The following is a 25,312-nucleotide window of genomic DNA, read 5'->3' on the forward strand; positions in this document are numbered from 1 at the left end:
CTAAAACTATGAGGGGTTAGCGGCCCGCAAAGGATTCTGGGAATTGTGGACCATGCACAGGAGATGGCCGCTTCAGTCAAGCGACACTGCTATGAGGAAATCAATGAGTTATCTGTTCATCAACAGTTTAAATCGTGTGAATCTTTGAATTCTTTAAATGATGCTGTAAAAAAAAAAAAAACTGGTGGTGGTACGATCTGATTTATAGGTCCTGAAAATTATCATTTTGAATCCCTCTTTTGTTTTAAAATTAGGTTGAGAATGACCTTTTGTTTTGGATTGTTGGTGGGAAGGCTGACGACAAAGACTTAAATTTATTAAAGGTATAGTTTTTCATTATCTTTTTTGGAGCAATATCCGAATCAGCTGTATTTGCCATGTGTATGTACACATACATGGAATTTGACTCCGGTTACACTTTGCTCTCTTCCTACCTGTGTAGATATTATATACGAATAAACAAGATAAATATATTTTTAAAAAGGACATTAAGGACAACAACGTAGAACATAGAAACTAAGCATCAGCATTAACATAGAACTAATTTGTACAATATAAATATATATATATATATATATATATATATATATATATATATATATATATATATATATATATATATATATATATATATATATACATTGACAATTAATTTGGTATATTAGTGCAGAAAGGTGGTAATAGTGCAAGTAGTACAGATGGAGGTGTCAGTTTAATTGTTGATAAGAGTAACTGCCAGTGGAAAGGATGTTTCCTGTGTCTGGTAGTTTGGCATACAGTGCACTGTAGCGCCTACCAGAGGGGAGGAGTTGGAACCGGTTCACGATGGAGGGCATGCTGGAACCAATAGTTCTCTCTGCAGACCTAACTATCTGCTGTAGTCTGTCTCTGTGTTTGGTGGCCAAGCACAGAATGCTGTTATGTGGATAGTGTTGGGAGGCTCTTTCTAAAGTCCACTGTAATCGCCAGTTTTGACCTTGTTCAGCTGCAGGTTGTTCTGACCACACCAGAGGACCAGCTCCCGTCTTTATGCAGTTATTGTTGTGTTTGAAATATAACAATACGTATAAATATAACAACATTTGTTTACAAAGAAATTGTCCATCTTTAACCATTTATAAATAAAGCCATTATCCAAATGTCTCGTTGTTATTCCACAGACAGAATACTAAAAAAAGAATTTACAAAAAATGTAAATGCAATTACTAAAATAATGTTAACAATAGCATTTCATTTACACTATCTATTTTTGAGAGGAGAAACCCTCCAGTTGATTATTGGTGTATTAAAGATATAGAATAATGCCATGATAGTTAATTACTTTCATTTGTGACATCAATTTATAAGTCACACTGCACCACAAAGATAAGGTAATTTGTTAATTCAAAACAAGCTGTTGTTTAAAAAGAAAAACATGAACTTCAGGGTTGCTGTAAACAATAAAATGCCTTTTTCCCATCTTCTCTTCCTCATCAAATGTTACCAGTTGTGTAACATGTTGTTTAGACTTAGAAACAATGAGCTCATTCAATTGTAACAATAGAGGACATATGGGAATGATTTGAGAAAATATTTCATGTATTTGTTTGCTGAAATTTGAAAATATCCCTGACAGAAGAGCCAGAACATACTTTCAGCCGGTGTTCGATTGTGTTTTTTTTTTTAACTAACTGACTGACAAGGTCATGACATTACCATTTTAGCAATCTCAAGGTGGCAGGGAGCGATCAACACATTCAGCAGAATGCATTCATGGCAGCTTTCTTAATTATATTTTAAAAAAAACATTAAATATGATACAGAGAACCATTAACTATCATACAGACATACATGTTCCACTTAGGATGAAATATAATAATTTTGGTGATCCCTGATTTTTCCTATGGCATCTTTATCAGGTAAAAATAATATAATTTACACAATACTTTGGTTTTTGATAAGCCGGCCTGCAAAACTAAGAACTTTATTATCCATCAGCTTCAGCGTCTGCTTGTGTTTTTTGCGATTGGAAAATGTTAGCATGAACATTATCTGCTGAACATCAGCATAGTATTATTGTCCACGATGGCTGAAGGCCATCGTGGCCGAAGGTCTTCGGTTTAAGGTGTGTTAGAGTATAGTGTCACATATTTGAAGAGGTTGTTACATTTTGGAAATGTAGAAAAGATCCTATTTTTTCACTGTTAATCATTCAACTGCTTTCAGTCTTGCGAGAGTCTGATGCTGTGAGGAAAGCTGCTGTCTCTTTTAATGTATTGTATGAACTTGAGCTCACAGGGCACACTTTATGTAAATGTGCATTACAGTGCATGCATGTCTTCAAATGACACGTTCTTATGGTATGTCTCTACTGTGTTACTCTGTCTATTTTGCACAGCTTCTCTGTTTTCTCTCTCTGGGCCGAATCCCTTTTCCTTCTTTGGTTTAATTATTGCATTTTTCATACATGCAGTCTGAGGTAAGGGTGGCAGCACCTCTTATTACATTTTAATGTTAAATGAGTGAAACGGAACATTGTTACATGATTATGATTTAATGGACAAAAACAACATACAACCGTAGAGTTTACTTCAGTCTACATGTTTAGTTGACCAAATTTCACGTTGTACATTTTTAGACAATTACAAAAATAGCTTAATTTCTTTACAACCAAATACACAACCAAAAGTCATTCTCACAAAATCAATTTAGTACTGTGATACTGAGTATGACTAAAACACACAACTGTATTCAGACACTGTAACTCCATTACGCCTTAAAACTGAAATTGATAGAATCTGCAAAAGAAATAAACACATATGATAACGTTAAGTGGCAGATAACCATCAGCTTCCAGTAAATGAGGCTAAAAACTGTGTGGTTTAAAGTTAAACCATTTCTTAAAATTATTTTCAAATAAAGTTTGTATGCCAGCTATTCTATTTTATCTTAATGAAATGCAACTTATTTACAGATTTGGTTTTTAGAAAAGGTCTCTAGAAAACTTTTAACTGTATAAATAAGTGGTGCAGTCCGGGTGTAATATTTGACGTGGCCTTTTAATCTCTCTTACTTGATTGAATGTTCATCATATTTATCCCACTGATACGGGAATACATTACGTGATGTCAGAAATTCATCGTCGCACTGATGTGGTCTACATCATTGGGACGTCATGTGAGTCTGTTAGTGGATATATTTAATGACAAATTGATAGCATTAGTCTGCCAATGTCCTGTGTGTTTTCTGGATTCAGTAACTATAAACTAACATTGAAACCAACACTGCTATCCTTCTGCTGCACATACTGAATAGAAATAACAAATATCCATATACAGGTCCATTTGAGTTCTTCAAATACTTTGAAGCTATTGTCTACAATCCTACAGGGAAAAAACTATTTGTTGTTGTGAGCAATAATTGGAACTAGCAGTGTTTAGCAGCCTGGATGTCCATGTTGAATATAGACCATCAACCAATAAAACGTTCTGATGTTGTAAATGATTGATCGTCAGTCAAACCTAGCGATTGACCAGAATATATGTTGCTTAATGCTATTCATATTGTATCAAAAAGTTCAACTAAAATCTATGTAGAATATATAGATGTCCTCTAAGAAATGTAACCATTCAGGTGTATGTATTTCTGTCCATGTAAGCAGGACTGAATATTGATTCCATGTAATCTTTGACCTGTATACATATATCCAAATATTTGGTAATAGTACAATCAGTAAAGCCAAGTTACTTGATACGTGTGTTACGGTGGACATGTGTGTGTTTTTGCACATGGATATGCAGAGTATAGCTTTAAAATGGTTACATTAAAGTATATAAGCACCATGGAATTATTCCATCAGAGAAAATTGTATTTGAAAGACCAAAACACACTAGTAAAAGTCATTTGATAAAGACTTAAAATGTTTTTGTGATAATTGAAAAAAGCACACATTCAAAATGCAAAATAACTAAAAGTTATAAACCATTGTCCAAAGATGTACTGCTGAAAATAATTACCCCAAAAACAATGGTTGTACATTTGATTCAAATTTCATACTTTTAGTCTGTTAGTCCTTCAATTCAAATAATTATATTGATTTAAACATATCAAACAAACAACACACATTTAAGTCAGCAGCAAGAACGTACATTGTCCAGAACAAGTTGGCAACAGTAAATCAAACATGTCTTCATCAATAATTAAAGGATAATAATCAGAGAAAAATGATTTGACTGGCAATTATTTGTCAACGCAAGAAAAACAATGGTTTATTCCTAATACTGTAAATAGTTGCTTCCAATCTGGCCTTGAAGTTTCACTATCTATATATTCCACAAACATGGCAATGCACAGGAATGCAAAATGTAACTGGACAAAAACTGGTAAGAATAAAACAAAAGAAAACAAGTCACCACTGCCACAAGTGCAAGTCTTACAAAGGTAGACTTACTGACTTTTCTGAGTGGCTTGTTCAAATGGAAAGACTATTAAAACTGCTTATTGTAAATGCAAAGGAATCTACTTTAATTGGAGCTTTCAGTGAAGAAGTCATAAAGCCGTCAGGATGCTAAAAAACACTGTGCTTTCTTATGATCATGCATTTAACTAGTGAAAACCTTTACAAAAGAGCCATACAAGAGATCACCACAACTTGTTCAAAGTATCTGTGCACTACATCCTTCCTTATGTGCCAGTGACGTCAGTGACTCCCAAATAACTTCGACTGGTTGTGAAGCTATTGTGCAACATCATCAGCCATCAGGTGTGTCTTTACTTCTCCGGTGAGTGTGGAAATGCAGGGTTCTCTGTCGCCTTCCTCCCGGAGAGTTTGCATGATGGAGGATCTGAGGGTTCATTACGTCACTGAGGCATTACTTGGCTCACTCTGCTTCATAAAAGGCCAATCTGCCCCTTGTGCTCTCTGCCTGTTAATGTGTCCTTTCTCCACCAGGCCCCATGCCCATTCAGGGCTGAGAGAGACGCTTGCGTTTGAGCTTCTGTCTCGCCATTTCCTCCTTGTGGAAAACAGAGAGAGAGAGAAGAAGAGAGTACTGACCCACATTGCTCCATCTGCCACTCCCAAAGAGATCTGTCCATCCATCCAAGTATCCGTGAGACTGAGTGACTGCACACACTATTATATCCACACAGTGTTCATGATTACAATCAGGCAGCAAGTCAGGCTTTGTTAGTGCGACCGCTAGACTGTCAAGGCACTCCAACACTGTCATCTGGACTGTCCTTCAAAGTAAGAGTCCAACTGCCAGTTCAGTTTCTTTTCTCCAAAACCATAGCTACATTCTCAACAACACTGGCTCTCGAAAGTTAAAAAAAAGACTTTTTGTAATACTGTAGACTCAAAAATGTTCTTGTTAAAAAAAAAATCTCAATATATTATATAAAATGTTTTACGAAAACAAGGCAAAAAAGGGAGTGGGTTGTTGGTGTAGTATTCAACTGCAATATATACCATATCAATATGTACAGATTCCATGCTGTTGGTTAGTCATCACTGCAAGAGAAAAATAGTAGGGATACATTATTAGTAGCATACCAAATTAAAATCCAAACATAAATAACTGTTGATCTCAAAAAGTCATGCTTTATGATTACAAGCTCACACACTGTAATATACTTACAAAATGCCCCTGTATCAAATCAGAGTCAAGCAATTAATGTAATGCTAACACTATGATTATTAATATATGCGTTGGTTGCACATAGTGTTAACTTTTTACTCTTCCCTGATGGTGCCATCTGCTGTATCATAATGAAATGCTACTCCTTTAATTAGTTAACAATACGTTTTAAAAATAACCTCTACACACTCACCTTGTGCCAGCAGCCTGGTATTGGCAGCCCATCCTGTCCCTGCAGAGAAAGAATAGCAGTGGAATGTTTACAGGCCAGAAAATGTCATGTGACGCATGCTTAACCACACCTTAGAGTCATGAGACAACTCTGACAATGTACAGGGTGTGCACTCTCAATCAACAAACTGATGTTGTGCAATAAAACAAAGGTGGAGCTCTACAAGTACTAATTCAGGCAAATGAGGAAGCAAAAAGAACAGTGAAATAGTTGTATTTGGTCTCAAGCAGAGATTTAGATTAAGATTGAAACCACTGTCATATCTCTATATATCTACATTTTGAATGTAGGGCTACTACTGGTAGCTGTTAATTTAGCTTAGCATAAAGACTGGTACCAAGACGGAATAGCAGATTCCTACTTGCTCCTTTTTGTGGGTGTACTGTAGACTTCTTTTCAGTTTTTTTGTCAGTTAGAATAATGTTTCATGTTTCTAACCAGGTATCTTCCATCCCTTTATTTCACGCATTAAAAGCAAGATGTCATTTAGATAACAGGATTAGATACCGTCTCTTTCCATGGCAAGTTAGTGTTGAAACCTTTAGATATTACGGTTTATTATCTGAGAATATCTCTCATCATAATGGATTCTGAACTAGACACACATGAAGTATGAGTTGGTGAGTAACAGTACATGTACAACAGAGTTGCAAAGATTGAATAGAAAATAGAAAAAGTAGATGCATAATGAGTGACGCAAGAGGAGGAGGAGGAGGAGGAAGGAGAAAGAGATACTGTACCACAGGACAGGGGGCCTCAGGGCCGGAAGGAGGAAGAAGAGGATGTGGAGGAGAAGAAAGCTTTGCCTCCTTAGACACATCTTTACTTTCATTGCAACCCTGTCAGCGAGAGCAGTTACACATTCACAGTATTGAGGAAGAGACTCAGAGAAACACACAGAAAATTACAGAAACAGTGTTGAGAAAAGAAAACATGGAAATACTTTATAAGGTGAGAGGCAAGTAGTAGAAATAAATCAGCTCTAATGTGCAGTTTTAGTGTGTGTGTATGTGTGTGTGTGTGTGTGTGTGTGTGTGTGTGTGTGTGTGTGTGTGTGTGTGTGTGTGTGTGTGAGTGACATACCACAGGACAGGGCTGATCCAGGCCTGGAGGACCCTGTTCTCCCTTCTGGCCCTTTAGACCCCTCTTTCCCACTGATCCCCGGTCGCCCTAAACGCGAATAGGAAGGAGGGAAACATTGAGGAATCTTTTTTTCAATTGGTTGTATTTTAATGAAGATAATAATATATATGTTTGCCTTCTGAACTAACCTTGTCTCCTCTTTCCCCTCGTTCACCTTTCCCTCCCATTAAACCCGGGAAACCCTGGAGATAGAAGCACATACAGGTCAGAAATGTGTCACTGGACACAGATTCAATTTAAATCCAATCTCATTGAGAATGTCAAGACCGATTCCTAGCGAGACACTCACGTCTAGTCCAGGCTCTCCTGGTCTGCCCTGCAAACACACATTCACAGATATAAATCATATATAATCAATGTTTCATTGAAGACAATACACCATTTAGTTAGGACACGCAGTGAGATGATCAGGTGCTTACTTTCTCTCCCTTCGCACCTGGAAGACCCACTAACCCTGCAGAGCCGGTTGCGCCCTGGAGACCGTCTAGTCCCTGCAGTTAAAAAGTACATTATCATCCCCGTGTCATGTCTAGGTTTAGTGTGTTTTATTATGATAACAATGGGTCACTTACTCGGGGTCCAGGAGCACCAGGGTCCCCATTCTCTCCCTTCATCCCGTATCCAGGCTCACCCTGCATTAGAAGCACAGCAGCATTAAGTACCAAACAACAACCGTTACCACATACAGTCCTATGATCCTGCAGCCTTACCTTAGGACCAGGCATGCCATGCAGCCCCTGAAAAACATGGGTGAGTGAGTGTCAGCAACTCCAGATGCAAACAACCAATTTGGCTTAAATAGTTTCTCCCTGGATTTGGATAGAGATTATAAGTACTCACCATGGATCCAGGTGACCCGGGAACCCCTGGTGGGCCAGGTGGGCCCGGCTGCGAAATCATCTGAACCTGAACAGCATCGCAATTAGGAAAGTCAGAGATTTACAAAAGTGGTATAATCGAGTCCTTTTAACCATTGTCTGCACCGATCTGATACAAGGTTGTATTGCATGTGTGAGTCACTAACCAGGTTGTCTTCCATTCTGCAGTCGCCTTTCTCTCCTTTGTATCCGTCCATACCCTGACCCACAAAAAGCAAGATGAACTCCCAGCTGTTTATGTACTTCCCGCTGTTTGTGAATGAGATAAACATGTTTACTACTTACAGCAGGCCCAGAGAGCCCCATCTCTCCCCTCTCTCCTCTCTCACCGGGTGAACCTGTCTCACCCATGTCCCCTTTAGGTCCCTAGAGACAAATAATCAAGAGTCAGTTCAATAATAAACATAAACAATAGTGTCAGACATTTAGTCTGCCCGTGTGTAATTTTGCAACCATACCGTCTCCCCATCGATTCCTGCTGGTCCAGGTAAACCAAGCTCGCCCTGAAAGATGTCAAATAGAGAAACGATTAATTTGATGAATAGGACTCAGGTTTTAACACACAATCTAATTTGACTTCATAAAGCCCTTTTGTTATCTGGTGGCAGTGCGCTGGCTGGATTACAGAGATTCTACGGCTTGGGCGGTATCTATTCTCACCAGGGTATGCGGGATCCGACACATTTATCTCAAAGAAAACGTAAAAGCTGCGCTGCCGGTGATATAAGTTCTTGCTGGAGGACCTGATGACACCAATAGCGGAGGTAATGTATGGGCCGTGGCGGTAAAGTGGCAGTTGAATAAAGTCATATGGGTAATAAACTGCTTTTGTAGTTTGAACAAGTCATATCATGATTCATTTATATGCGGCAATAATTATTGCTATTGATTCTGCCCTTACCTTTTCTCCTGAAGGGCCTGGGGGTCCAGGTAGTCCAGGTGAACCCTGTAGAAAGAAAAGGAATTCAGCAAAAGATGTACATGCCCACATAATCTTTACGATGTGTCTATGCTTAGAATTCATTTAAGTTGATCCATCCTGCACTTGCAATAATGTTTTGGCCACTTGAGGGCGGTAGACACAACAACGCCACCTTTAAAGTTGATATAGTGAACTTGTTGACAAACAGTTCCTTATTTGCACATGCAGCAGATATGGAGCAACATTAGCGTTCCTTTGGAGTCATGTTTAAGTCCACCTTGTTAATCAATGTGAAAAAAATAAGTTTTATTGACACCACGTCAATATGTTAATCTCTTATGCATTTGTAATTTTATTCCAACTATATATGTAAGGTGCATGGCAACATAAAAATGTTTTTTCTTCCCATAATTAGTTATTAGTAATTATGGATGAAAACATCCACATCGAAGTTGAAATCAACAACAACACCAACCTTCCACCAATCTTGTTTGACCGCAACAAACTTAACAAAGCATTAGCCAATCAGAGTCTTTGGGGAATGTGGGCGAGGAAAGAATCAGTCAAACTGTCTTAAATAAAAGACATTTCCAAAAAACTCTCTTGCACTCTTCTTGCTCGTGTGCCATTGGAGCTGCTGCGTACCAATGGGGGCAATGTGCCAGCTTGATGAAAATGGTTTGCTGTTGTGGCCCCAAACATTGCTGATGAGAGCTGATAGAGTGAAAAGTAAAGTTGCGAGTTGGAGAGAGCCAACAAAGACCTGCAACTTAGCTCAGATGACTCTCTGTGGTTTTCTCACCATTGTTGAATTGTTTCACATACATGTAGGTAGTCATGTGATCCATTTTTTTTAATATAAAATACTGATTTTAGCTGCTATAACTACATGTGTCATTTCCATGTTGTATATCTGCAGTATGTCTGTTTACTCTTTTTTATCAGTGGTGGAAAAACTCCACCATAAGGCTGGAACATTGGCCAACGCAAGCCTGACAGTAAACAAATCCGATGATTTTTTTTCTGTCACTCTGTTCACTGATCACAACCAACTTGAAGCAATTTATTTTTTACAAAGATTGTGCTGAATGTGGTTTGTGGTACACAACTGTAGCCTGGCCTCATGTTCCATTCGGTTGATTGTGTTAAAGCCAGATGAGACCGTTGCACAAAAGGAGGAGAAGCAAAACAGTCACTTGACTTGACTTTATGTAACACAATGGATGAAGAATAGCATATGCTATCCATTCCATGTTGCTGGTTGATGAGTGAAAGCGCCCTAAAACACGCCTCTTAATCTCTACATCCTCGACGTTACACTTATTACTTCTCCCTCTGAAGTCCCCGGACATCTTGAAGTCATAACAAAGGAACCCATGTTGCCTTCCGGATGTGAACATGAGGAGTCTCTGTCTTTTTTCACATTTCTAACTTTATGTTTATTGTCCATTTCCCCATGGAAACCAACAGATGTTTACAAACAGCTATTTGATCTGAGATATTCAATCAATTGAAAGTGAAGGATTTTCATGCAAATAACTATACAAAAAGCTATAAAATTAACCACAGGAACAGGAAACCACTTTCAGCATGGTTTTTAACCAAATTCATCATCACATCAAATTTTGACCACAGATTAAAGCAATATATCTTTTCACACAAACAAGGGAATGGATCATAACAAGCGCTGGGTGGCCAATGAGCACTACGCTCTTCATGGGTATAACTCTGAGACCTTGCATGTGATTTGGTGCCAACTGACCCACGTTGGCACAAGGCTTCTGATAAGATCTCAGGTTCGTGTTTGCACAGACTCCTTTGTAACTGTCTCACGCTGTCGTCTACAGCTTTGCATGCAGGAGCCCATTTCAGATGAGGTCCGAGAGGACCTGGGGGGTAGAATGCTTTTTAATCAAATACACACTCCACTGCAGAGATAGTCATCTGTTGTTAGCGTGTAGCACGGTAACTGAGACTGTGGCGATGAGGGGTTCCCCTTCCTGCCTTTCTAATGCATTCCCCTCGTGCACTCGGTTATGTGGAACACAAATACATATGAAGAAAACACCATGCTGCCCTATATTGAGTTACAGCCGCAAATATTGTGAGGTACGATGGAAACATGTCATGAAAACACACTCAGAACAGTACAACAAAAGGCTAGTGATTCTTCTGCATGATTAAGGAAGCTTCTTTAGGCTTCAAGTTATCTGATAGAAGAGCACAGCTGAACTATATTTGCTGGGGCTGTGTGTTTCATCCCAAATGAATACATCACAGTGCCTGGTACACTATCGACCAGGGCCTCTCAGTAAGGCTCTTTAGATGTAGCCTCTGGAGGGAGATCCAATACATCTGAAGTAGTTCTGGGTGGCGGCCATTTACCAAAACATACAGATCTACTGGCTGAAACAGGTGTGATAAGAGGCAAATACACACACGGTGTGTTGTATTCGCAAGTCTGTGTGATCGTTACAGGTGTTAGTTACTGATCACTCCACCAAAACCATGCAGAACTAACGGCTTGTTACCGAAACACTGATGGTGTCGATGGCCTGTCAAGAAGAAAAGGGCGACATGTTCAGTTTTGCGGTTTTGAAAAGAAAAGAGTGTTTCTTCCCACGCGACCATTTCTGGAGTTGTTTAAGTTTCCCCTGACGCCCAACTTAAGATTCAGTGATAAATGTCTGATGGAATATATATAATTCAACCATATATCTGGTGTCACGGACGCTTTAATGTCACTTACCTGGAAAGCATCGAGAAGCTTCCCATTGAAGTCGATGATGTCTGAGGACCCTGTTGCGCCTTTTTCACCAGGATGACCCTGAGGCAGAGATAGAGAAACATAAACAAGCGATACACAAACAACTAAAGATAATCATAATGCAAGTGTTTCTGTTCGTACACATACCATGACCCCCTGTTGTCCTTGCTCTCCTATTTCCCCTTTGTCTCCCTGTTTGATCACACATACGGCAGATTATGGTCGAACTCTCTTTAAATGTTTTAAATAGTGTAAAAGTGATGTTGTTGCTCAGAAAAGTATTGATGTCCGTATTGTTTAAATGCAATTTCATATCGGATTTCTACCTTCAATCCCGGGAGTCCATCCATGCCTCTCTCTCCTTTTCCTCCCATACCGGACTCGCCCTGTTTTCACACAGAAGACCTTCAACGCAATCCATTTAAAGACAGACACATTTCAAAAATACTTTAATGAGTGACGCTTATCTGTACCTTTGCTCCTGGAGGACCCTGTGGTCCCGGATGGCCGGACTCACCATCTTCTCCCTGTCAATTCATAAAAGTCCATGAATGTCAAAAGGGCAAACCGTTGGTCACTTGATGCTTCAGCAGCAGACAGCAGAATGTTTCAAGATATTTGAGTAAAACGAGTTGAGTCAAAGTCAGACGTCGAGTAATGATCGTACCGGCTTCCCAGGCAATCCATGTGGCCCCTGAAGCAGAAATATAATTGGTTACCATACTTATCCAGATACAGAGAAATGATCATCACTGCCTTGGAATAGTTATTGATGAACTATCAGACAGCTCGAACCGGATTTGATCTGAACTCACCTCAACGCCATCACGACCTGGAAAACCCTGAGGAGGACAGAGAAGAGAGAGAAACTTACTTACGAGGCCGCAGATAAACCTTCATTCAGGACTCAAAACACTTTCTCGCCACTAGATGACAGTGTTTAACAAGGCATGGACTTGAGTCTAACGAGCACTTATTTGAAGCCAGAGCACTTAGCCTCAAGGCAAGTGATAAACAAAAACAAGATATGAATGATTTCATATGCGATGGCCGTCACAGTAACTTTTTCAATCCAATTGAACTCCTATGGGAGATTGGGAGTGTTGTTGACAGCAGCCTCCAGCAGCATCATCAACACACTAAATGAGAAAACAACCATGGCCATTATTAAAACACTTTTTGTACCATAGACATTATTAAAACACTTTCTGTTGCCTTTTCATACAAAATATTCATGATTTTTTTTTTAAGTTGCAGGATATGACTATGGAGCCATCTGCTGTGTGATGATGAGCAATAACCCAACACAAACACAGAGAGTATTCCATGTCCACTTTCTGGCGTCTGTCTGTCCGTGGTTTGGTGGCTTGTTTAGGTGAACGGTTTGCGACGTGGACGTCTGCTCGGAGCAACATCTGCTATGAAGTCAACCATGGCAGAGATCACTTATTGGGATCTTGTGCAAGAGCCCTGCATCTCTCTCCATCTCTCTCCATCTCTCTCCATCTCTCTCCATCTCTCCATCTCTTTTTCTCTCCATCTCTCTCTCTCTCTCTCTCTCTCTCTCTCTCTCTCTCTCTCTCTCTCTCTCTCTCTCTCTCTCTCTCCCTGCTATTAACTTCATGTGTATACTTGATCACTCACTGCACTGTAGTACATGCATGCTATAACTTGGAGGTTATTAGCCTTCCACTTTGTCCTTTTAAAAATAATGAACAGAAGCAACTTAGAAGCGTCCCAGCTGGTTTTCCTCGTCCTGCTCTCTGACAGCACGTACAAACTGTCATCCCGATCCTCTCTACTGTGGTCTTTATTTATATCCTCAATTGCTCCAGCAGCCTCGTAACCTCTTTTCTCACCCCTCTCACCTCCTCCTTGTCTTTAGAGCTTTCTGACACTGCAGCGGCAAACAAGTCACCGTTGCGAATCTTTACAAAAAATAAACTTTTTGTATCCTTTGCGCAAAGGATGGATGAAGACCAGTTCTGATGTCAGATGCGTTTCCACATTTGAACAATCCTAGATTTACTTGAAATGATTTCCTGAAGTTATGGTTTTTACGGACGCATCCACCACAGCAGTTTCATGCAGCCACACTTCAGGCAGAAACTTGAGCTGCAACCTGGCTGGAGCTGTCCATCTGTTACTTTCCACTTTCAAGAAACAAACGACGATGGTTCAACGACGCCCACGCTGGCATGCTCACTCACTTTCTCCGGCTCAGACATCTGTCCACAACATGGAGCTGCCCTTAGTGCCACTCAGTTTCATTTTTGCTGTTTTTAGTTTTGCAACTTGAAGAATATATTAGAAATCGACTGGGACCCATCTGCTTTTAGTCATTTCCTGAGCTATGCCGGCTTTCTTTTTTGTCGGTTTGGTGTAATCTCTCAGCTCACCCACAGTGACACCAACATTTTTCACTTGAATCCTATGGCTGCCCTGTGCCAGTTGAGGGTAACACAGACTTCATTCCAACACTTGGTTAAACAACAAGTACCTTCATAGCCTCTTTCTTTCTCCTCCATCCTACAACCACAGCTTCAAGCTGCCGCTGCATTGGAACTAAACTCTGGGAAGCAGAAAGTTCATTTTGAGAAACATAAACTGCCTCCGGCGAGGAGCACAGCTATTGTTTGGCGAGGCCGGCAAACTGCCCGTGAACTCGCCGCAGTGCTGTATCTGTTTCAGGGGCGCACAGCGACACAGTCGTGGTATAGGAGGGTGGGAGAACGGGGGGCGTTTTGGGGAACTTTGTGGCTGCTGTCTTACACAATCCAGATGAGGCCAGGAGTGGAGTTGCTATTCTGAAAGCTTTTAGGTAAGCCACAGCTCAATGGCAAACCCGAGAGAATGGTGATTTGGGTTCACAGCAATTCACAGCATGGACCCTTACCCCCTTGATAAATGTGTATAAATACACATTCACTCACAGCATACAAACACATATTTGCAATCAGTCACAACCTGGGGTTAAACCCGACCAGGTCAACACAATTGGGGTAACGGTAGCCCCGATGACTGAGGTGTTTTACATGATTGCATTCTTTGTGGTGTGACCTTAGTTAGAGGGTGAGCAAAAGGGAGAGAATGATGAAGGAGGACGAGAATAACAGCAACAAAGTGTGGGTGTGTATGGGTGCATTGTTGCATGTCGTGGGTATACGTTTGTCTCTTGTGATGCATGAGGAGAAAGCTCTCACCGGCTCGCCAGCAGGGCCACGTGGCCCGTCCTTGCCTGTGTTCCCAGGGGGGCCTCTGGGACCTGGGGGACCTGGAGGACCAGGAGGACCAGCAGGTCCGGCCTGGCCTTGGTCACCCTGATGGAAAAAAAAAAATGAAAACACAGAAGATATAGTAGAAGAAATACAAGAAAAAACAGTTTTGTCCATAAAAAAGCCTGCTGCTTCAATGCTCAATACTCCAGCAGATGGTTACTACCTGTGTTTATTGCTGTGAGTGACTCCATTTACAAATAGACGTCTGATTCATTGTCAACATAAACATGTTGATGATAGCCTTTAAAAGTCTTACATACAATCAGTATTATCCATAATGTAGGCCTTTCTACATAATTCAAAAATCCTAATTAAACTTTTCCAGCGTTCGGATGTATCATCTTAACATAATTCACTAGTCATCCCATGTCTTATAATAGATGGAGACTTAGAAAGGGACACACTGGAGTTGGCCAATAGCAGCAGTCCTCATCTGGTGAGTCCAACAAAGTGAAACACACACATGCTGAGAAGTGCACACAGGAAAGCGTTAATTGAGGACAACGTCAAATGTTAAATGCAGTGTTTCTTTTATGATTATGCGTCAGAAAACAAAAATCTGAGTATCATCTGACTTCTATCAAAGATTCTATCACTGGATCTATATCTAACTGGGGGCACGTCTTGTTTTGATGACTTCCACCTTCATGCTCAGGCCAAACAGAAACCATTAACGTCCTAAAAGTCCTGCTCACCACAGAAGGGGATATAGTGCTGTAGGCCTAGTCTTGTTTAAATAGTCACATGGTGACACTTCCTCTGCACTCTCTCATCTCTATGAACATGTGATGCATTAGCATTTGCTTTGTTGCGGCAAGCAACATGGTACAGCAAGCCCTTTCAAGAAAAGGATTTTACCAAGAATAAAACGTTATTTTCTTGTACTGATAATTATCATGTCTCTACTAAGCTAATACGGCTGCAATGTAACTGTCGCCAACAAAGCTTTTCTATTCTTCTTGTAATGAGAAGCACATTTCTCGAGGCTCTCTGAAATGTGTGTTACCCATCTTCCAAGATGTTTTGCTACATTTATGGATGCTTTAGAACTTTGAAAAAATGATTAAAAAAACACAGAATCGGAAGTATATCAAAGGAGAGAGATGCATTGCCAAGAAAGTTAGTTGAAGTGTTAAAAATGCACACATGCATACACGTTGGGGTGTACCTTCAGAAAGCGTCTCTGAAAACTACTGGACTGCTCTCCAGAGAGAAAGCCATGGTCATATCTGGGAAAGACCATCTGAGATGCAAGAGGTGTGGCAAGGTCAAGAAGTAGAAATACAGGAGAAAAAGGGCCATGGAGCATGTTGAAGGACAAAAGAGAGGGAAAAGAAAAAAAAGACAGGGAAAGGAAAAAGGGATAGATGAGTAAAGAAACCAGAAACCAATTGTTAATTAGGAGACTGCAGATGAGAATCCAACCAAGAGAGAAATAACTGCTGGGGGGAAACAGATGAGAGTTCAGCAGCTGCTGAAGCTGGAAGACAAAAGAAAAAGCACAAGGAGGGTGTTTTGCTCCTTTGTCTGTGGCGATAGCGACGGATGAGCAGCCTGACAGAGAGCAGAGGCTGCTGGGAGTACTGTGCGAGAGTTTGCTTGGAGGAACAAACCTTGACGGTGAGAATCTGATTACTGTGCAGACCTGCATATGAGCCGTAGTTAGGAGGACCCTGAAGAGAGGAAGTGACAACGGCAAAGGTGACTAACTTACAGTGGCATACCAATGGGGTTGAAACGTAAGATATACACTTGAGAATAAACAATAATACATCGTCACCAAATAGTGAGACATATATAGTCAGATTAAAACTGAGAAACACTGCTAAATCAAAACTCAGACCCAGTAACGGTCCCCTTTGTCCTTTCAGAAACTGGATCCTGGGTTTCTTGTTCAAACATGTATTTTATTTTGTGTGTGTGCGTTTCATTTAATGTCTCCCCTCCGTCCCTTCGGGACCAAACCAAACAGAGATGGCTCGGCTCTTTCCAGCCGACAGACAGTAACTGTCTGTAATGACGGTCTGTCAAGCTGAAAGAAGCAGAGTTTGTCTGCCAGCACACAGAGTCCGGAGCACTGCGTTGCTTCTCTGGTTGAGTTCCCTCCAAAAGCTCATTGAATGAAAGATGGAGGGAGGAAGAACAGCAGGGGGATAGTATAGGGAGAGAAAGAGCGGAGATGCTTGTCCACTCATGAGGTTCCCGTTAACAGGCTGCGGTGAGCGCTGGATAGCTGAGGTTTTTCTGACACCGTAGACCCCACCTCTTCCTCTCTGTGCCTATACACTCATCCCTCTCCACTGTCACAATCACTCATTCCCACCGTTCCCACCATGGAGACCACATACTGCACACATATGCTCCTTAAACCTCTAATAAGAGAATAGGCTGTTTCACAGTGGGTTTCTCCTTTACCTTGTTCTCATTAGACCATAGGCTGATACTAAGAAACAGCCATTCAACCTCAGAGCCCCGTCCAGGGGAGGAAAGAGGAAGATTTGGCTGGGAATGAAACTCCCATCATGACGTGTCTTTCAACTAAACCGACAGGCAAACTTAAACATGCATTCACAACATCCTGCGTCTCATGTTTCTGACAGTATGGGACCTGGGAAAAATAGCGAACGTTTTTTTTTTTTGCCTTTCGATAAAACTCGCTAGTGAGATGCACACAGCCTTTTTTAAAATGTTCTTTTGCAAGTTTTGGTGGTTCTATGACATCTGATTGTGTTTTAACACCCCTTTTGTCCAGTGTAATTTGTTTTGGGACCAGATTCAGCCTGAGTGCACTGAACATGATGGATTGACAGGAAGTCACAGGTTGACATTGATTCATGGCTACTTCCTGTTTTCACATGTTTTCTCTCATCCTCTCGTAGAGTTCAGAGGTGAATCAGCGTACAATGTTAAGATCATTGCTCAAAAGTGATGACTGAGCTTATGTAGTGATGATGATGGTGCTCTCCCTGCCCGACCTTTTATCTGCAGTGATTCATAACTGGTAAAAAAAATCATGTTTTAAAGATTCAAAGACCAAAAGCTTTTCATTTACTAACCTATCGCCATATCTATGAAAATGGACCCGCGGTGCCAAACCCCATTCATAAATACAGTAGTTTTAGGAGCTGCAAGGTTTGTTTTGAACCAAGGTTGTGTCTCTAAGCGAAACTCTGAGGTTTTTCGGGTGCAGACTTATCCAACGCCATCAAGCTCCAGAAGCCTTGTCCAAATGCAATATTTACTGTTTGGAAGAACTATGTAATGTAGAATGCCAAAAAGATTTAATTCTTGCACAAACTATCACCTCAAAATCTGAAGGGATAAGCTGGGAAACCAAATGGCATACGCCTCGATAGGATTCAGGAATTCCTGTTATAATATTTCTGAGCCGCATCATAAATATTGTTCCACTGGGCAGCCCTGTCAAATTTACACTCGATTTGTACTCTGCTATAAAACAATAGTCATTCAGTCTCATTCCAACACACTGTTATACCAATATTGCCAGGATCCAACTCTTAGAAGATTTATGTCCACATATCTATTTCATACTATTATTCTAAAGCTCATTTGAAGGATATTTTCTCAAGAATTTTAACAATAATAAAGACAAGCAGCAAGTGGCTGTTAAAGAGGTTTTTTTAAACATTTTATCTGTGAGTTTAAAACAAAATCAAGTGGCTCATTGTCAGTTATGGTTCTCAGATTACAGGTGAGTGCCAATATGGAAATGATTGTTTAATTTGCAGTTTCTGTCCCAAATAGATGGAATTTATATTAGTGATTTTTTTACTCAGTCTATGGGAGATAAAATTGTAAAATTGTATATATAAGCCTCTGTTATTCATCTGAATTGTCCACAAACATATGTATATGTATCTATTTTTCCATATTCAGAAACTGCAACCAAGGTTACTTTTGTCAGTTGTCAATCTAACCGTCAATATATCTATTATCCAAATTGTTACATTTAATTATCGATTAGGCAACTAATCCGTTCTGTTCTTATGTTTCTACAATTTAACATCAAATGTAAAATGTAAAACACTTTCAAGACAAAAGCAAATCTTTTGAATCGTCGGGTTTAAACGCCAAACAATGCATCAATTATCTCAGTAGTAATTGTTTTCCAGGTGAGGAAACGTGACCTTGACCTGATGTTACACTTTAACATAATCAAACTAGAAAAACATCATTCAGGATTCTTGACTTCTTCAAAGAGTCAAAGCCACTCACCATGAAAAGCACAGGGGGCTTATTTTCAAACCACAGTGAATCAAACGGGAGATAATTACATAGATCTCATAGTGGGGGGACGATATCACATGAAAAGACAACACGGACCAGATGCAGAGCTAGGTTACTCCATAATATAAAGAAAACACAGTTTGGGTGAGACGAGATGGCAGCTGTGGGGCACCGTCCCAACCGTTGGGTTTTGATGGTGACGTTTAAGTATTTCCATCGTTCTTTAATATCATAAATTCTCATCTCTGGTTTTGGAGATGTGGGCATCTCAAACCTCATCACACGAGCCGGACTGTGTTGTGGATGCAGTTGCTGGGGAAGCAGCGCCGGGTAAACACACTTACTTTTGAGTTATGAAAAGCCCAAGTGTTGAATGTTATGTGGGGAGAACATAATGTGACAAAACTTGTGTGCAGATGTTTTGTCACGTTTCTCTGTTTGCACGTGCACAAAGTCCCCCGGCGGGACAACGGGGAAAGGATGAATAGTTTTTCAGATGTTGTAAAAACTAGAATTTCCAATTTGTGATGGTCTGTTACTCCGTCTGGTCTGGGTTTGAATAAAGCTGTGTTGCTTTCTTGCTGCGGTCCTAAGACACGTTCACTTGCACGTACATGTGATAGATAGCTAGATGTTGCTTTTGGTAACAGCCAGGTAAAGTATCTGCATTGTTGAAGTGGTATCAATATTTTTATTTGAATCTAAATGTGTACTTCGCCCAAAAGCCAAACTTTGTAAAAGCTTGCTTTAATTAGACATGAACTTTGTGCCGAACTTTACTTTGCTTTACTCTTTCAAAATAAAAAAAATGTGAAAGGAAATTGCAAAGATTTTGAAAGTGTAAATTACAGCGTCTGAGAGAAAGACAAAACAGAAAGAATCCAAAAACTCTAAAGAAGATATAAATGGAAGGTCATTTTTAAATTGCAAAGATTTGCTGAGCAAGAAAACAATCAAGGGAAAGAGCTTTTCAGCCCGGTCAGCTAAAATACACATAAAACAGTCATAACATCTCAGGCAAAGACAGAAAACATGACTTACCCTTGCACCAACGTCTCCTTGGTCACCCTGGGAGAAAAACAGGAAAATAACAATTGTCAGCAGCTATTACCACTGTAAAAGCATACAGGACTAGGCATATAATAAAATACCGCTACTGTAGAGCAGCTGCGACAGAAAGGCCCAAAACTAACACTTGAATACAGGAAGGAAGCGCCTCAAAGGCCATCTGTACCCAAACCAGCTCAGGAAGTCAACATTTACTGCATAAATCATTTCAAACACCACAATTTGACGGGACGGGATGGAAGTAAGAGTAGGAGTGCCCGTGCTGGGGATTGTTGGTTCACCGATGAGGATTTGGAGTTCATGTTCTCATCACAGAGCTACTAGCATGATTACATGAAGGGAGCCAATTTTCCAAACCCCAGCATCATCCGTCATTTGCAATTCCTGCTTTTAAACTGAATCCTGCTCCGACAGATGCCGTTTACTGCAGTAGTTCTTGTGGCTGCGCTTTTCCAGACAATTTTCGCTTGAGTGCCAAAGCGTACACGCACACACACACACACACACGCACACACACACACACACACACACACACACACACACACACACACACACACACACACACACACACACACACACACACAAAGTCACCCATCAGTGCGTACCACATGCGCGAGCCTCGTCCTCCTGCCCGTTTAGCTCTTACGGTCACTTACGTGATCTCAGGCAGGGCAGAGGTTCACAGAGCGGGAAAACATCTGGCTATCATCGAGCCCCGCGGAAGGCCTGTAAACCGGTTTAGGGCCTTGACGTGAGAATGTGCGGAGACATACGAGCTCCTACACAACTACATGTAATGTATGGCTCGTTTGAAGGGCGTGCAGTGAAAACGGAAACGTGGGAGGGCTGCACAGAACACCTGTGAGCTTGTGTGTAAGAGTGTGTGCCTGCACTTCTGAAGCTGTCTGCCTGTGAGAAATACATCCATACAGGGCAATCATTGACTTATCTGGCAGGACAGTTGAAATTCATATTAAAGCATACCTTTTCTCCCTTGGGTCCGGCTGGTCCCTGCAGGAGGAGAGGAGATAATCGAAGACAGTTGGTCAAGAATAATACTACTTCATATGAGCGACATGCACAGTGCAGTACATCTTAAACTGGCTGCTTGCAGGGAGCATTCAATCAAATGGTGAGGCGAGGCAGTAATGCAGATGGGACATTGAGACTTCTCAATCACAAGTCACTTCTGTTTGCACATACTTCACAATAAGAGGACCATATGACATGAGCGTAGAGCGGGCACGCTTCTTAAGGCTTCTCTTTGTGAGATAAAAAACGTTTTGCTGAGAGATCAAACCAAATGGGGCAACATGTTTCTTCCCCCCCCCCCCCCGTCTTTCTTTTAGAGGGGAAGATGTTTTAGATGGAATGCTGGAAACGCTAACTAAAAACACAACAGGTCCATGCACTCACGTAGGGGCTTTATGTGAGACGCTGACACAAAGTGACACTGTGTGTTGGACCTTTGACATCGTTTCATGAACACCAGGCCCACAGATGAGCTGAACCCTGTCAGCGGCCCTTTGTCTGCCTGCCTGACACCGAGGCTCAAGGACCCCAAGCGTGGCAGCACCAGAAACCACCGATTGACAGGAAGAACGACGCTCTCTGATCTCAGCCACTGTTTCTCTAAAAGTGACCCCAGTAATCTTATCTCTGACAGCCCTCATAACTCTATTCTCTAAATTGTTTTATTCTGCTTATATTCAGTCTCCAAATTTGCCACGCAGTCCGATGCGAAGCCTCCCTCTGAGTTCATCCCCATTTCCTCTCGTCTTCACTGTCTGGCAGACTATTTGTCTGGCCTGGAGCTCTAACTGTGTTCACGAGTACAGAGCTGAGCAATGGGGGGTCTGTGCAGAGGATGAGCAGCAGTTTGTTAATGTGGCCGGCTACATGATAACAAGCAGCAGCTTATCGCCTGCTCTGCTCTAACCTTCTGATCGGGGAAATAAGAAATAAAGGAGGAGGACGAATGTGGCCTGCAGGCAGTCGGAGTATTAGGTGTGTCATTTCATTGAGGATTTTCAATTTCAGTGCAGCCGCTGTTTCCCCAAGTCGGTCGGACATTGTTCAAATGGAGCTTTAACTCCATTTAAAATTCTCCTAAAGTTGGAAGTTTTCCTTTATTACAAATGTTTAGTTTTTGAAGTCAGAGTTTCACCCTGGTTTTAATTACATGTGTAATGCTTTTGGCAGGAATGAGAGTTGTAAAATGTGAAATAACTTTGTGTCAATGCCTCCAAAAGTTATTGTGTTAAACATGAGTTTTACATAAATATGAAGCCGTTCTTCATGTCATTTTAGAAGTAAAAAAACCTGTTTTGTGAAGATAAAAGGTTAATTATTGACCTTGTTTTTCTCTGACACTGAATGAAGTCGATTCACTGATGACGTTTAGTTTAGTTTATGGCGGTCGAACTCCCTCTTCTCTCGTCAGTGTTCCTTTATACTTGATTTATTCCAGACTAACCCCCTGACTCCCTTAGCTGTCATCCAACAACAAACTAAACCGCTTTCATCCTTTATTCTCTTGTTTTCATCTCACCTCGCATCCCTTGTGTACTCAGGCGACTCTGGTCACGTGGTCTATGTCACACCTGCTGGGGTTTTACGGCATGCGCTCGGCGATGGGGAGAGTCCTCTTTAAAGGACAGACTCAGCTTGAGGTCTCCTTTTGTAGGAAACAACAGCTTAATGATGTTTGGAGAGGAGCTTTTCAAACAGCTCTCATTATGCTGTGAGGGGTTTACATTTCAGCAGAAGACTTGTCCTTCTCGTGGTCAAAGGGGGGAGGGGGTGGTGTTAGAGAGGGTACCATAATTACTTTTTAAAGAGCTTCTGTGAGGTTATAAACTCTTTTCTCTCCCTCACTTTTCTCACTGGTGTGTAACTCCATTCGCTCTGCTTCGCCTGTTTCCACGCTATACCTGGGTGTGTCTGGGGGGCGCGGCAAGGTTTTAGGGGAAAAGTGATGAATGGGACTCAGAGGTGAAGTGCAAAGGGGATTTCTGCACCCGGTTCAGTTGAGCCCTGAGTCCCCCGTGGCTGTGAGCCCTGGGATGACTGAAGAGGGGGAAGAAGAAACAAGACGGCTACCGTGTTTTTTTCACTCACTTGCAACGTTCCCTTGGGAGCAGTGAAGATGATTGATGACGCTTAGCAAAGCCTCACCTGTCTTACAGGCCACATACCCACCTGGATGCTTTGAGAATTAAATGCTTCAGTGTAATTGATATGTGTTATTAGAAAATGAAAACAGGACAACGACTGTGGTGGTGTACCTGGCTTCCCTTGGGACCTGGAAACCCCTGAGAGCAGAAACACAGAGTTATAATCAAACTATTGAAGCACGTCACTTGAAGCACGTTTTAAACATGTCATCATGGGAATACTCACTGGTTTCCCATCCAAGCCAAGAGGACCCTGTTGGAGGAGAGATGAATATAGTAAGAAAGATTATAAAGAGACAAAAGAGAGCGACAAAAAAACATTAAATGAATAATTTGCCATTTTGGGAAGTATAATTGTTCACTTTCTTAACATGAAAGAGATGATGAGATTGATACCAATCTTAATTTCATGAACGAGAGCCAAGGAACAGCTGCAAAAATTGTAATCTAATCCTACCAAAAATGCATATTAATCTGAGCAAAGAACATGATTAAGACACCATTTGTTTTAAATCCACTGACAACATGGTCTCCAGCTTCAAAGTATCATATACAGGCTTTTATTTATTAGTATTGTTAATGTCTGAGTCTTATCTCCATTTATAGGGAAACAATGTGAAGTAAAGTGATATTTGGTTACGAAAAACAGTTAAATGGATTTGGCAAGACAAAACATTTCAAGGGAGGACAGTAAAAAGTGTGTTTGTAAAAGACGGAGAGAAAACAGCTGCAAATATTGGATGAAAACGTAGGAAAATTAAATGTTCGATGTCCATTCTGCCCCATTTATCTGTGTGTGTGTGTGTGTGTGTGTGTGCACAAGCGAGACTCAAAAAATAAGATGTTTCCAGGTGGCTTGTAATTGTTGTGGTGTGTAACATAACAGACTCGAGGAAGATTTGGTCCAGCTGTAATACTCTTTCACACAACCCCACATCTACCGCATCTTTGTGTGTTTGTGAGATAATCCGGCAGGCAATTAAGTACGTTTAAAGTCCCCATCCAACCTCACCCAAGTGCTGAAACAGCAGTTGAAGTTGTCCACTTTGTTTACCTCTATAAAAACAGTCGAGCAGTCATTGAACCTCCTCTGCAAAGCAACACTCAGTTCAAAGGCACAAACCTTTAAAGCTTTACATAAAGGAACGGTTGGATCAAACTTTCCTAAAACACTTAAATGTGATGTATGTAGTAAAGGTGAATGTTGACTTCCTCCTCAATAGCCGCACTCAAAGTTAAGCTAACAGTTTTTACAGGATCCTTTGAGTTGTTGAGTTGCACAACCGCTCACAGCTCTGCAGACTGGAACACATCATCAACAATTGTCATCTCCGTCCTTGGATGGCTTTTATTAATTAGGCTTTTCTCTTCCTCTCCCTGTTACTGGTCCCATGGGTGCTATCCGTCTTGTAGTGAACTTACCACAGTGCCACCGCTGCCTGCTTTGATGGATGGACAGTGGGCGTAAGGATGGAGGGAAGAGGAGAAGCAGTAAAGAGGCAATGTTTTGGAGTTGCTCTTATTTATAGTTAATGTGATCGTTTGCTGCCCCACTTTAGTCTTGTAATCTAATGGCTATGGCTATAAACTCTCTTCAAAAACTTTACTGGCTTCACTGCATGAAAGAGGGTTATAAGAAGTTCAGCAAAATACCTTCGAGGCTCCTGATGTCTTTTTGATATAGGGCCCCTTGTGAAATCTGCAGTAGGTGGCTGCGTTGGAGGTGGAACAAATGACCGAGAACAATTGGATGGCAATAATTTCACTCTGTCTAAAGTTGAGAGGAGTCTGAAGAGTAAGGATGTAATCCTGGATGCTACACACATAACAGAACAGGTTGTAGTTACACCACTCTATTAAATGCAGCACACTATGTTCATCATGTCATGCAGGTGTTAGCCTTCAAATATCACCGTGAGCTTTCCCAGGTATTTGTGTCCATGTCTCTGGATTTATGCATGTGTGTGTGTGTGTGTGTGTTT

General features: G+C 41.0%; 1 protein-coding gene across 1 annotated transcript in view; it reads right to left on the bottom strand.

Annotated features, from left to right (window-relative positions):
* Positions 1 to 2,544: 2,544 nt before the first annotated feature.
* LOC137794239 (collagen alpha-1(XXIII) chain-like) overlaps positions 2,545 to 25,312 on the bottom strand; it is a 29,998-nt gene continuing 7,230 nt past the window's right edge. The window contains exons 4-30 of the mRNA XM_068590965.1: positions 23,557 to 23,583; positions 23,442 to 23,468; positions 21,139 to 21,165; positions 20,128 to 20,154; positions 16,007 to 16,081; positions 14,764 to 14,880; positions 12,376 to 12,402; positions 12,228 to 12,254; positions 12,034 to 12,087; positions 11,887 to 11,946; positions 11,708 to 11,752; positions 11,543 to 11,620; positions 11,325 to 11,348; positions 8,773 to 8,817; positions 8,330 to 8,374; positions 8,157 to 8,237; positions 8,018 to 8,071; positions 7,834 to 7,899; positions 7,704 to 7,730; positions 7,566 to 7,625; positions 7,413 to 7,484; positions 7,283 to 7,309; positions 7,122 to 7,175; positions 6,934 to 7,020; positions 6,591 to 6,689; positions 5,812 to 5,850; positions 2,545 to 4,994 (exon numbers count right to left, since the gene is read on the bottom strand). Of these exons, the coding sequence (XP_068447066.1) occupies positions 4,944 to 4,994; positions 5,812 to 5,850; positions 6,591 to 6,689; positions 6,934 to 7,020; positions 7,122 to 7,175; positions 7,283 to 7,309; positions 7,413 to 7,484; positions 7,566 to 7,625; positions 7,704 to 7,730; positions 7,834 to 7,899; positions 8,018 to 8,071; positions 8,157 to 8,237; positions 8,330 to 8,374; positions 8,773 to 8,817; positions 11,325 to 11,348; positions 11,543 to 11,620; positions 11,708 to 11,752; positions 11,887 to 11,946; positions 12,034 to 12,087; positions 12,228 to 12,254; positions 12,376 to 12,402; positions 14,764 to 14,880; positions 16,007 to 16,081; positions 20,128 to 20,154; positions 21,139 to 21,165; positions 23,442 to 23,468; positions 23,557 to 23,583 (1,422 nt within the window). The 3' untranslated portion in view covers positions 2,545 to 4,943. The remainder of the gene's footprint in view (positions 4,995 to 5,811; positions 5,851 to 6,590; positions 6,690 to 6,933; positions 7,021 to 7,121; positions 7,176 to 7,282; positions 7,310 to 7,412; positions 7,485 to 7,565; positions 7,626 to 7,703; positions 7,731 to 7,833; positions 7,900 to 8,017; positions 8,072 to 8,156; positions 8,238 to 8,329; positions 8,375 to 8,772; positions 8,818 to 11,324; positions 11,349 to 11,542; positions 11,621 to 11,707; positions 11,753 to 11,886; positions 11,947 to 12,033; positions 12,088 to 12,227; positions 12,255 to 12,375; positions 12,403 to 14,763; positions 14,881 to 16,006; positions 16,082 to 20,127; positions 20,155 to 21,138; positions 21,166 to 23,441; positions 23,469 to 23,556; positions 23,584 to 25,312) is intronic.

This window comes from Clinocottus analis, unplaced genomic scaffold (genome assembly GCF_023055335.1).
Source record: "Clinocottus analis isolate CAN_PGR_092001 unplaced genomic scaffold, fCliAna1.0.p SCAF_10, whole genome shotgun sequence".
Lineage (NCBI taxonomy): Eukaryota > Metazoa > Chordata > Actinopteri > Perciformes > Cottidae > Clinocottus > Clinocottus analis.